The 12,379-nt window shown below is 49.5% G+C and overlaps 2 protein-coding genes across 3 annotated transcripts in view; one reads left to right on the top strand and one right to left on the bottom strand.

The window, feature by feature from the left end:
* The first annotated feature begins 777 nt into the window (after positions 1 to 777).
* Positions 778 to 6,957, top strand: FEM1B (fem-1 homolog B). The gene is made up of 2 exons (XM_037394304.1): positions 778 to 1,208; positions 3,874 to 6,957. Exons 1-2 carry the CDS (start codon positions 961 to 963, stop codon positions 5,507 to 5,509), a joined length of 1,884 nt encoding a protein of 627 aa, XP_037250201.1. The 5' UTR covers positions 778 to 960; the 3' UTR covers positions 5,510 to 6,957.
* ITGA11 (integrin subunit alpha 11) overlaps positions 6,866 to 12,379 on the bottom strand; it is a 53,419-nt gene continuing 47,905 nt past the window's right edge. Inside the window, exon 30 of one of the 2 annotated variants that reach the window (XM_037394303.1) lies at positions 6,866 to 8,247. In XM_037394303.1, the coding sequence (XP_037250200.1) occupies positions 8,233 to 8,247 (15 nt within the window). In that variant the 3' untranslated portion in view covers positions 6,866 to 8,232. Of the gene's footprint in view, positions 8,248 to 11,275; positions 12,256 to 12,379 lie in introns of those variants that run through there. The other variant, XM_037394302.1, reaches the window with a different exon arrangement.

Genomic DNA, 12,379 nt, shown 5'->3' with positions numbered 1-12,379 from the left:
CAACCCAACCCACCCATCCTTGCCGTACCCAGCCCACCCCAACCCAACCCACCCATCCTTGCCGTACCAGCCCACCCCAGTCCAACCCACCCAGCCTTGCCGTACCCAGCCCACCCCAGTCCAACCCACCCAGCCTTGCCGTACCCAGCCCACCCCAACCCAACCCACCCAGCCTTGCCGTACCCAGCCCACCCCAGTCCAACCCACCCAGCCTTGCCGTACCCAGCCCACCCCAACCCAACCCACCCATCCTTGCCGTACCCAGCCCAGCCCAACCGACCCTTGCTGAGCCAGACCCAACAGCCCGGCTGGACCCAGCCAAGCGGCAGCAGAGCGCGGGGGGCCGGGCCCAGCGCAGCCACCCGAGGAGCGCCCTGTGCCGCCCGCAGCCCGGAACGTCCGTGCGCTGCCGCCGGTTGCCGGGGGGGAGCGGGGAAAGGGCGCGGCGCTTCCGCTTTCGCTTCCGGAGCGGGCGGCGGGGGCGGAGCGGCGGCGGGCGGCCGTGCCCGCCAGCTCCCGGCAGGGCCCTTCCCGCGGCCCGTAGCGGTGCCCCGCGGCCGGCGCGGCCCTCTGCGGCCGGCGGAGCAGCGCCGGGACCCGCTCCCTGCCTGGCCGCTCTCCGCGGCTCTCCGTGGGGCGGGGCCGGGGGCCGCGCCGCGGGTTCGCGTCCCCGCCGCGGCGGCGCCCGGGGATGGGCCGCGGGCCCGGGGCGGGCGGCGGGGGCGGGTGAGGCGGCGGCGGGCGCTGGGGCTGCCTCGTCTCGCCGCTGGCCCGCGGGGGCTGGCCCGGGCCGGGGGGCGGCTGGCCCCGCGGGGGCCGCATGTGCCCCACGCCGGGCACCGAGGCAGGACGGAGGAGGAGGCGGAGGGAGAGGCCGCCCCGGCGGCGGGGCAGGCCGGTAGGCCCGAGCAGGGCCGGCCCGGTCGTCGGGGCCGCAGCCGGGAGGAAGAGGAGGCAGCGATGGAGGGCCTGGCCGGGTACGTGTACAAGGCGGCGAGCGAGGGGCGAGTGCTGACCCTGGCCGCGCTGCTCCTCAACCGCTCCGAGAGCGACATCAAGTACCTGCTGGGCTACGTCAGCCAGCACGGCGGGCAGCGATCCACGCCGCTCATCATCGCCGCCCGCAACGGCCACACCAAGGTGGTCCGCCTGCTCCTGGAGCACTACCGCGTGCAGACCCAGCAGACCGGCACGGTCCGCTTCGACGGGTACGTAGAGCTCCCTGCTGCCCGCCGCCATCTCGCCGAGAAATGGGTGTCGGTACCAGCACGGCGCAGGGGCTCGGCACCACGCCGCTACCTCAGCCGCTGCTGGGAACGTTGCTTTATTGGCTATAAAAATGCCTTTGCTGTTTGGGATCCCCCACCAGATGCTTTATGAGTCGTAAATGCCTTTGCCCTTCCGAGATCCCCCACCTAAAACTGCGGATAGAACAGCATTTGCTGCAACCTCCAGAGCTCCTTGTCGAGTGTCCACCTGGTGAGCAGGTCACCCCCTGTCCTCCTGCGGTGCCCAGAATGGCCTTTTCTGTGACATCGCTCACTGCCAGGGGTGACCGCAGGCAGTGGTCAGGGTAGGGTGGTACCTGCACTCCAGGAGTCCGGCCTTTGTGTACTCAGACTGAGGGTTTGTCAGTGTCCAGCCCAGATATCCTGAGGAAAATCCCTTCCTCGCTGCTGGAGGCCAACGTATGGGATGGGCGGGAGTGAAATGTGACATTTTAGGATGGTAAGGGAGGGAGGAGGGTGCCAGGCCCTCAGCTGGGGCCATGGTGCTGGTGCTGCAATTTGGGGAGAAGCCTGGCGGTGATGTCCAGGTCCCTGGGCAGCATGCTGCCGTGGCAGAATGAAGGAGGAATGTTGTTTTTAAAATCTCCTATAGTGCTCATTGAGTTCTTGCCTGTATGTCAATCTTAAACGTAAGGCTGACTAATCCTGAAGGTAGATTGGTCTTCTCAACAACTTCAGGTTTTGCAGGTAGCTTGCACAGGAGGAGAACTCACATCAGATACTGAGTGAGAGGGATCGTAATGGGTCCCCGCTGATATCTTTCATCTGTCTCCTACTTGATGAGTTGGAGTTATGCCTGTGCAGCTCTACCTGGCCCAGGGAAAGACTGGCTTGGTTCTTACATGCTGAATGAGGGGGAGGAACTGACTTCATTGTGCTTTCGGTTTTTGTCTTTCTTCCTCTTCTCTTCCAGCCCTTTTTTTTTTTTTACAAACAAAAAACTGGTTGAGAATGCCTAGGGTGAGGTCTGTCCCAAATTCACTTAAAGGCAAGGCCTCTGTTGACAGAAAGCCATGGGAAGGGCTGTCAGTCCCTCTCTGCTGCTGCTGAATTTTCTCATTTCTCATGCTGAGCCTTGATGGGATGGGATCTGCTTGCCAGAGCCTCTGCCTGGTACAGATTAAAGGAGATGTTGTCTGAGACACAATGGGCACAGTGGGAGTCACGGCCTGCTGAGGAGAGAGGAAAGCATGTGATCCCTGCATTATTGTCATTCTTCTTGAGATAAGGTGGCACACAGCAACTCTTCTTTGGCCTCCAGGCTTTTGCCTTGTAAATATATACTTGTAGTGCACCAATAAATTATCTCGTGTTCCTGAACAAATCCTCTGCCCTGACTTTCCTTCTGTTTTAATATAAAAGGATTTTAATGCGACTATTTAGAAATTGAGGATCTTCTTACTGTGAATAGAGGTGTAATCATCCCTGTGCGCCAGAGCGCTTGAGCAGCCTCTGAAGTGTTGTCTAGAGGTGTTGGATTTACAAACGGCCACACAACTGTTCCTGTTGAGCTATGTGAGAGCTTCACAAAAGGGTAAAAATCACTGTTAAAATTAAGTTGGTGCCTTACGCTATCTTAACTTTGGGAAATGTGGCTGTTTGGACATACAGAAGTAAGGTATTTGCCCCTCCTCTGTGATTGAGTGTGCTTTGAGCGCGTATTAACTGTGGTGCGAATGCCGCCTCTTTCTACATTTAAGTGCTACTTCAGAAATTGGGGAAATGGAGAGGACATCAGCCTTTATCTTTGTAGTTACACAATGTGCTGAATTTGGAAATGAAAACAGCTTAAGAAACTGTGACGCTTTGCTAAAGTTAACTGTCCCCTCATTTATGCGTGCCAGCAGGCTGTCTACAAAGCCATGATGTAAAACAGATCTCTGAAACAGTCCGGGGCAGAACAACTTCTGCTTTTTAAAATTTTATTTTATTCCTGGAGTTCCATCTGTGTAACTAGACTGCTGGTCTGGTTTACGGTGTGGTCTCTCGAATACAAAATATTGGTGCAGCGGAAGCGGCGGCAATTTTGCAGCTTGGGGGAGAGAGAACAAGTGAAGTGGTAGGAAATTCTTAAGCTAGCTTTGCCGCCGGGGTCGGTGTATTGCATAGCTATGCTGTTATTCATGTCAGAGTTTGTTGGTTTTCTTTTTGTATCAATATGTCAATTTTTAAGTTTTCTCTCTTCCTTTAATGTGCCGGTTTCTGCACAGCAGAAACAAAGCAGCAGTAATTCTCCTAACTGTTCTTCCTGAGACCCCTGTGGGCTGAGGGCTGGAGCCTGCAGGTAGGATTTTCAAAGCAGCCCAGGCAGTACTAGTGCAAAATGTGGCTAAATCCCCAGGCTGCTTTGAAGTTTCAACTTCCAACACTTCTTCCTTTGGGAGGTCTGTGTGCTTGATAAGTCTGTCATTCTTTTACCTTGCCTATCCTGGTAAGTTCCTTCAAGTACAAAAATAGGATGGCTATAAAATAGCTTTTAATGGCTGGGTATGTATGTGCCTGTTGCATACTGCTGGGCCGACTGTAAAAGACGCTTTTCAAAAGGCGTCAGTCTAACCACTTCTTTTTGTCTTTACTTTTTCAGCTTTGTCATTGATGGAGCCACAGCTCTCTGGTGTGCAGCAGGAGCCGGCCACTTTGAAGTAGTCAAATTGCTGGTGAGTCACGGCGCCAACGTGAATCACACGACAGTCACCAATTCGACTCCCCTGAGGGCTGCGTGTTTCGATGGCAGACTGGACATTGTGAAATACCTGGTAGAAAACAATGCCAACATCAGCATCGCCAACAAGTACGACAACACTTGCCTTATGATTGCAGCTTACAAAGGCCACACAGACGTGGTGAGGTACCTACTCGAGCAGCATGCGGATCCCAACGCCAAAGCCCACTGTGGTGCCACGGCGTTGCACTTCGCGGCCGAAGCCGGTCACTTGGAAATAGTGAGGGAGCTGGTTAAGTGGAAGGCGGCGATGATGGTCAACGGCCATGGGATGACTCCGCTGAAAGTCGCTGCTGAGAGCTGCAAAGCTGACGTTGTAGAGCTGCTGCTTGCTCACGCCGACTGTGATAGGAGAAGCCGGATTGAAGCTCTGGAACTTCTGGGTGCCTCATTTGCAAATGACAGAGAAAACTATGATATAATGAAGACTTACCACTATTTATATTTAGCGATGCTGGAGAGGTACCGAGACAGCGAGAATATAATTGAAAAAGAAGTTCTTCCACAAATTGAAGCTTATGGAAACAGGACTGAATGCAGGACTCCTCAGGAATTAGAGTCTATTAGGCAGGACAGAGATGCCCTTCACATGGAAGGCCTCATTGTGCGGGAAAGAATTCTGGGCTCGGACAATATTGATGTTTCTCACCCCATTATTTACCGTGGGGCTGTATATGCAGATAACATGGAGTTTGAGCAGTGTATCAAGCTATGGCTGCATGCGTTGCATCTAAGGCAAAAAGGCAACAGGAACACTCATAAGGACCTCCTAAGGTTTGCTCAAGTCTTTTCTCAGATGATACACCTAAACGAGCCTGTTAAAGCCAAGGACATCGAGAGCGTTCTGAGGTGCAGTGTCTTGGAAATAGAACAAGGCATGTCCCGGATCAAAACCACCCAAGACTCTGACATCCACACAGCCATGGACAACTACGAATGCAACATTTTTACCTTTCTCTACTTAGTCTGCATCTCTACCAAGACCCAGTGCAGTGAAGAGGATCAGTCGCGAATCAACAAACAGATTTATAACTTGATTCACCTCGATCCCAGAACTCGGGACGGCTCTAGTTTGCTGCATCATGCTGTCAATTCCAGCACACCAGTTGATGACTTCCACACGAATGATGTCTGCAGCTTTCCAAACGCACTTGTCACAAAACTTTTGCTAGATTGTGGTGCTGACGTGAACGCTGTGGACAACGAAGGGAATAGTCCGCTCCACATCATTGTCCAATACCACAGGCCCATCAGTGACTTCTTGACATTGCATTCCATCATCATTAGCCTGGTGGAGGCTGGTGCTCATACAGACATGACGAATAAGCAGAAGAAGACCCCTCTTGATAAAAGTACAACAGGGGTGTCTGAAATACTCCTTAAAACTCAAATGAAGCTGAGTCTCAAGTGCCTGGCTGCCCGAGCAGTACGGATCTATAACATCAGCTACCAAAACCAGATCCCCAGAACTCTGGAAGAATTTGTGAAGTTTCACTAGGCTACATAAAGTCTTTCGTTGGTGGTGCTATCATGGGATGACATCAGTTGCAGACAGCAGAATACATATGTATACATGAAGTTGGTTTTCTCTGTTCTTTTGTGTTTGGGTTCCTCTGGATTCAGTCTGCAGCCTCAGTTCTCGTGCAGCTCTTGGGGTGGGGCGAGGTGGGGGTGGGGGGCCGGGAAAAAGCCACTTAATTTTCCTGTAGTAAAGTCTGATGTTTGAGATTTTGGTCATTTATTTTAATTAAAAGAATTACTTCTTTATCTCTTGGTTTTTGTAAACAAAGTGAGAAGAATCCCGATGGAACTTGTGCAGAATGTTTTGTTTCCAGTACGCATCTCCACTTTTTAGGTAGTTATTTAAAGGCACCTCTGAAAAGCCATGCGACTGTGCTACTGAGGTGGTAGCTTTGCAAATTTTAAAACTTCTTGGAGCGAGGTAAGAACAGTTGGAAATCAATGCGGTAGCTGGTTAAAAGTGAAGTCTCGACATACAGAGCAATCCATTGCTCTCATACCTCACCATCTTTTTATGCCTTTCAGTTAATGCTGAAGATGTTGGTAACGTTAAAAATTTTATTTTTTTTTTAATTAAATTTTGAGCAGCAGTTACAAACAGCTACAGATGTATGGAATGCTCTGTTAGGAAATACAGGTTTAAATTCAGTATGATACGTTCATCTAATAGTAGTCGAAATATCAAGCTCTTCATTTACACTACTACAGTAAGTATTGAATAACTTTTGAAAAAGGAACTTGCACCTTGACTGAAATGAACTGGAGTCATGGTTTCTTTTTATGTAGCTAAGTTGCTCATATATAAAGATCATGCATGGATACCTAGAAAATTTATAGGGTATTTGTGTTTGTGTGTGTCCCAACATTTCAAAATGCTTTTAACTTGTTTTTTGTTGTTTCAATGATCAACATGCACCTTTTTGACTCAAAAGTATGTAAAACTGCACTCTTGGATTCCAAATGCTGTATCTTCCTAATGGAGTACTCTGTCGCCAAAGAGAGTCTTCCTTGAAACTGCTTGAAACTGGCTTTTCCAATAAGCGTGGAGTCTGTGCCTCCCTGAATTGGACTTGAGGATTTTTCGTGATTTTTACTCCTTTCATGATGAAAATCTCTTATTAAAACTGATTTTTAAAAAATTGTCCTACCAGAAGATCTTTTATGATAAGCAACTGATTGTACACTAACGCTGTTGCTTGAGAAAGTACTTCTCCTTGGTAGAAGTTGCAGATACTCCGACAGTAAAATGTCACTTGTTTTGACAGGCTACTGAAAACTGTTTATTTGAAATGCAGCTTTTTAACTGTCAGATGATGAAAGAATGTTCTGTAGGTTTTTTTTAAACAATCTGGGTAGAACTTTTAAGGCGAGATTTGGGCACACGTTTCTATTTGTATTACGAATAAATAAACATTGAATGTGGAATGAGCTTGTAACTCTTAATTTTTGCCTGGTGCCAAGCAGAATAGTGCTGCTTAGATTGTGTGGTACTGTAAGTGCTGGCTGTTGTGTCTCCTTCAAGGGAAAAGCTTTAGAAATACTGTGTCTTCTAAGCTGCAGACTTTGCTAGGAATTAGCTCCTAAAATGAAAAATGTGTCTGTCACTCGTATCTCGGGTGGGTTGGACTGCTGCTCCTAAAAAACATGACTTGCAGTCAGGCAAAGTGGCAAAGCCAAATGCAGCCTCTTGGGGCCTTAATGCAACAAGTGGATGCTATCGAACGGTTGGGAAGGTGTTTGTGCTTCTGTTAGTTGTTACCCTAAATGTCTTCCTCCTGTGTGCTGAGATGTGTTCATCTGAAGTCATCAGGAAAGCTGCAGTTTTGTATTTTGCTGAGAGTTTACAGTTTTTAGCCTGGCTGTTGGAAATGCAAAAAAGTGTTTTAAAGTTGCTGTGGCTCATTGTAAGAACTGGGGATGCTTTTAGTCTCCCACTTTGGGATTGTGTCCGTTACTGCTAAAGCTTTGAACTCAAAACTCGAACAACTTGAGACCATGTATCAGATGATTGTTACTTACCTGGTAAAGTTGCTGGTAGCTGACTTGGTTAAAGCGAACCAGTATATGAATCGGTGCGTATGTGTTTCAGAAAACAAGTTTTCTGTTATAGTGTGCTGTGTGCTTCAGACAGAGCTCTGATGCCTTGCTGTTCCTTTTTACACTTGCACATTTGTAATCTGTGATGTGCCTGTAGCTAGAAATGAGTCAGGGGTCCCTGAGCCTGTTTGACTTGGGTGAGTGGGGGAAGGAGAGGAGAGGGCTGACCGCTTGCAGCGACTTGCACTGCTCGCTGTGTAACAAAGTGTTCTGGATCGGAAATCATGGTGAGTTGTGGTGTCATTGACTGAGACGGTATTTCCTTGCACTGTGTGGTTTTTGTTTGTGTTTTTTTTCCTCAGGACCTGTTTCTGACATGGAGTAATCTTAACGTGTTGTGTTCTTGTGAAATACCTGTATAAAACCGTTCCTGGAACTAGTGCACATACTTGAAATATCTGTAGGTAATAATAAGGTGAAGGAAGCTGCTCCTCCCACAATTCTGCTTTTTTAATAAGAAAAAAATGTTACACCAAGTGCTCTTGTGGAAAAGCTGCTGCTTCATCCCTTCCTGTAGCTTTGTTCTGATCCTTTCCCACTTTTGGTTCCGTTGCAGGGTATTTGCTGAGGGTCTGCTTTGTTCATGCTGTTCCTGGGATGATTTCAATATGTGAAGACCTGAAGAGAGAGGATGCTGTTACCCAGAAGCAGCAATAAAACTCCATGTCAGTAGCTTGCAAAGCCCTTTAGAACGAGGGGGAAGATCTGTGCTATGGAAGGAGCAGCTGATGCTAAAGCCGCTCCTCTCTCAGGTGTGGTCCCTGGTCTTTGTCCCGGTGTCTGATGAAGACGGGTTCCTGCTTGTCTGCAGCCCAGGAAGGTGGCGTCATGGATGTGCTGTTCTGCCGCCCTCGCTATGGCAGTGAAAGGGTAGGAAAAAACGGTGGGTGCCTGTTTCTGCACGCCTGCGGATGCGGCAAAGTCTGTCACAGCTCTTGGCATCCTGGGACCTTCCCTTTCTTTAGTCTGGAAATCCTTTTTCAAGCATGAAAAGCGGAAAGAGTGTGCTTGCTCTCTTTGTGGGAGTTATTTAAAGCTCTTGATAAAAATCCTTACAAATCCCACAGGTGCTCCTTTTGCTGGGAAAAAGGAGCAGTGTGACGTCCCCTGTGCCAGGGACGAGGCATGTATGTGCCCGTAGGTGGTGGTCTGCTATTTATAGAGCTGGCTCAGCACAGGGAGCTGCTGTTGGAGTGCAGATCAGCTTTTAAAAATATACCTTGCTGAGGCCAGCCCACACTTGGTGGGATGCTGAGCAAACCCTCCCCTTGCCCGTGTCTTGGTCCCTCTGTCCAGAGGGATGCAGAAGGGCAGTGCCACCGTGCACGGAGGGAGCTGCAGCAGGCATTTGACATGCTCCTATCTTTGGGTCAGCTGCGCTTAAACCATGGTCCTTAGACAGCGATGAGAGCCCTAGGTGGTGCTGGCATCATGCAGCTGTGTGAAAATCTGAGTTTTTCACTTATTTATTCCATAGGTTTCTGCATCTCTGTGGAGGCAAACACTGCTCAGCTCTACCCTAGAGCATCAGCAAGCAGGGGAAAGCACTTGGCCTAACAGAGAGAGCCCTTTTCTGAAAACAAGTCACTTAGGTTTTTCCAGCAACTGCACTCAAATTTTGTGTCTGGCGGGGATTGCATACCAGCCCTGTTGCTGCTGCACAGTGCCCCGTGCCAGCTGGGTGCGGGAACGGTGGCCGTGCAGCCGTGGCTCTGCGGGGACCCCCTGTCCCCCGTGGCAGCAGCGCCTGCTTGCTCCGATCCCAGCTGTGCTTGCAGCAGGGTTTGCCGGGTCAGGCCCTGCCTGAGGCTGTGCCACCTCTGTTTGGGATGTGTCAAGGTGCAGAATTATTAGCTTTGATGATAGCGAGAGCTCCTTCCTGTTGATGGGGTCAGATGGGGCAGGTTTGGAAAGCTCGGTTTGCCCAGGCTTCCCCAGGCACAAGCGTAAAGTTGTGAACTGAAGGAACTATGTGGAGCAGCTCGACTGCTTTGCCTGTGCTGTTTTGCGTTAAATTGATAAAAGCTGTCATTGTAAGTAGCTTTACCCAAGGTCTCAAACCCTCTTTATGTTTTCAGGGAAGTGCTGATGCTTTGATGCTCAGTTTAGGTACGGAGCAGCCTGTGGCTTGCGTCCCACAGGGCGGGTGTCCTCCCTGCGCTGCAGAGAGAAACTGGGATTGTGTTCCTGGAGTGTTTTGGCTGAATGGCGATGGAAGTGCAGCTTTCCCTCCTGCGAGGGCAGAGAGGCTGTCGCTCGCCAGCTGTCCGTCTGCGGCAGAGGGACAGCCCCATGCCTTGGCAGGGGACAGCAGCACGTACCAGTGGGCAGCAGCCACTGCTCTGGGAGGCTGCTGGGTGGGAGGTGTGTGTACATGGACAGTATAGAATATGTATTTGTATATATGTACACACATACACATGCACACGTGTATATATATGCCTATATGTATATACAGGCACTTTTTTATATACACACACATACATATATGTATATACACACACATGCACAGAGGTTCTAGCTGGTGCACGGTGCCCCATGACCAAGCTTCTTAAAGCTGGAGGCGCTCTCTAACACACACACACACACTTAGATACATATACCACACGTATATATACATACGTGTATATGTAGATACACATTCACGCACAAACAGATGCAAACACACATACACCCCCCCAAGCTGGTGCACCATCTTGCCTGTGAGCCTGGCTTCCCGAAGCTGAGGGATATATACACACAGAGACATATATAGATAGTCTACATTAAAAATATATACACACACATATACGTGTATGCACTTATACGTGGCTCTGGAGCTGGACGGCAGCGGGAGATCATCCATCGCCACCCACGTCCCTGGGGATGCCCCGCCAGAGGATCCTGCCCAGCTCTTACTGACCTTCAGGTACTTTCCTTGCAACCAGTGCTGTGGGTTATTAAAGCCTGGGGAGGGAGCGTGTGGGGGCTCGGGTGGGGGGACACAAGCAGTCACCCTCTTCATAGCACCCAGGGCTGAGATGCTTTTGGGTAAAGCCTTGGAAAGCAGTTAGTTATTTTTTTCCTAGCAATAAAAGGTTGGAAAGATGCCATCAGTAGTCCTCCTGCAGCCTGCCTATGTGCTTTCAGCAGCGCTCAGGAAAATTGGTTGAGCATGAAGCAAGAGAAAAAAATAAATCTGTGAAATGTGGTCTCTGAGGCCATGGGGAGTGCTGGTGGTGGTGGGATTGCCCTGGACTGGGGGAGCTCCACGCACCCACCCTGGTACATGCGCTGGGATTTTGGCTCTCCGGGGTAGCCCTGCACCCCAGCTGGGCCCCCTGGGGTAGCTGAAACCTGAATCAGCCAGAAACTCTGACATGAGCAGTTCCCTTTCAAGGTGAGGATGCCAGCAATGAAAAATCAGATTTCCCCCCCCAGCCCCCCTTTTTCTACAATGCATGGGACTGATTCTGCAGCACGCCTCCCTCCAGGCTCCCAAAGGCTGCATGCCGAGCCGCTCATCCCCCCTGCCATCATCCCTTTAAAAACAGGCTGCAAAAACCTTGCATCCCACAGTAAATAAGTGGAGGAAAAAGTTTGAGCCCTGTCCTCATCTGCTGCCTCCTGCGCCCCCCACCGAGCCATGGAAGGGGAGTAGAGGCTCTTAATTTTTAAAATACTGTATTTTTAATCCTTAAAAAATACTAGGACAGTATTTAACAAACTTCATTACACATCCAGCAGACATATGCTTTCTTTTCATCCATAAAATTAATATTAGCATAAATAATTCTGTTATGCAAAAAGAAAGATTTTTGTCAAACAGCACCGATCATCCGGTTTCGTGTGACACCGAGTATGTACAATTATAATACACGTGCGGACCCTTGTTGGACACAAGCTCTTTGAAACTGCTCAGTTTGTAGAAAACACTCCAAACTGGGTTTTGATATTTTTTTTTTCTAAATTTTTCGAATTTTTTTTTTCTCCTTTGCTTAAACAGGTACATATTTTTAGAATAAGTATGTACAGCCAGACACTGGAGATTTGCATTAAGGTGCTTTAATTTGCTATCGTTTGTATTCAGTGCATTAAGAAGAAGGCAAATTAAAATCTCCACCCAATTGCTCCGGTTAATGAATGAATGCAGTTTGAGAGCTGTGGCCAGCAAAGCCTGGGGGTTTGCTACAGCCCAGCCATAGGAATGAGCAGTCCTCATTTTTTTAAGGATATTACTTTTTAAAGATTTTTTTCTTTTTTTGCAGCCCCATGGTTTGCCCCAAGTTATAGGGCTCGGTCCCCACACCAGTGCCACCTCGTTGCAAACCCAGTGTGAAGCTCCTCTCGCTGTGGCACAGGGCCATGAGTAGGTGTTGGGTGGTTTTCTTTTGGTTTTTTGGTTTTTTGGCTTTTGGACCTGTTTAGGTGATTTCACACAAAGGGGTATACTCATCTCGATGCAAACCCAAGTTCAGCACCCAAATCCCTTGGCATCGAGGTGAACCTCTGCTCCGTAACTGGTGAGGGGCTGGGAGGGGGCACGGGGTGGGGAAGCCGGCGGCCCCGGCAGCATCACTCCAGCCCCTGGGCACTCCGCTCCCGCTCCGCCGCTCGCCTGCGGCTCCCGCTTTTAAAAAATCCAAGCTGTAAGGATTAAAGAGAAACACAAGAAAACCCCACCATTACTTCAGCTGATTGCTGGGAAGCGTCTGTCTTTTTAATGGGATATTGCCAGGAGGTTTAGACCCTGAATATAAATAATAAGGAA

Source organism: Falco rusticolus, chromosome 7 (assembly GCF_015220075.1).
Source record: "Falco rusticolus isolate bFalRus1 chromosome 7, bFalRus1.pri, whole genome shotgun sequence".
Lineage (NCBI taxonomy): Eukaryota > Metazoa > Chordata > Aves > Falconiformes > Falconidae > Falco > Falco rusticolus.
This window is presented reverse-complemented; position numbering and strand designations above follow the sequence as displayed.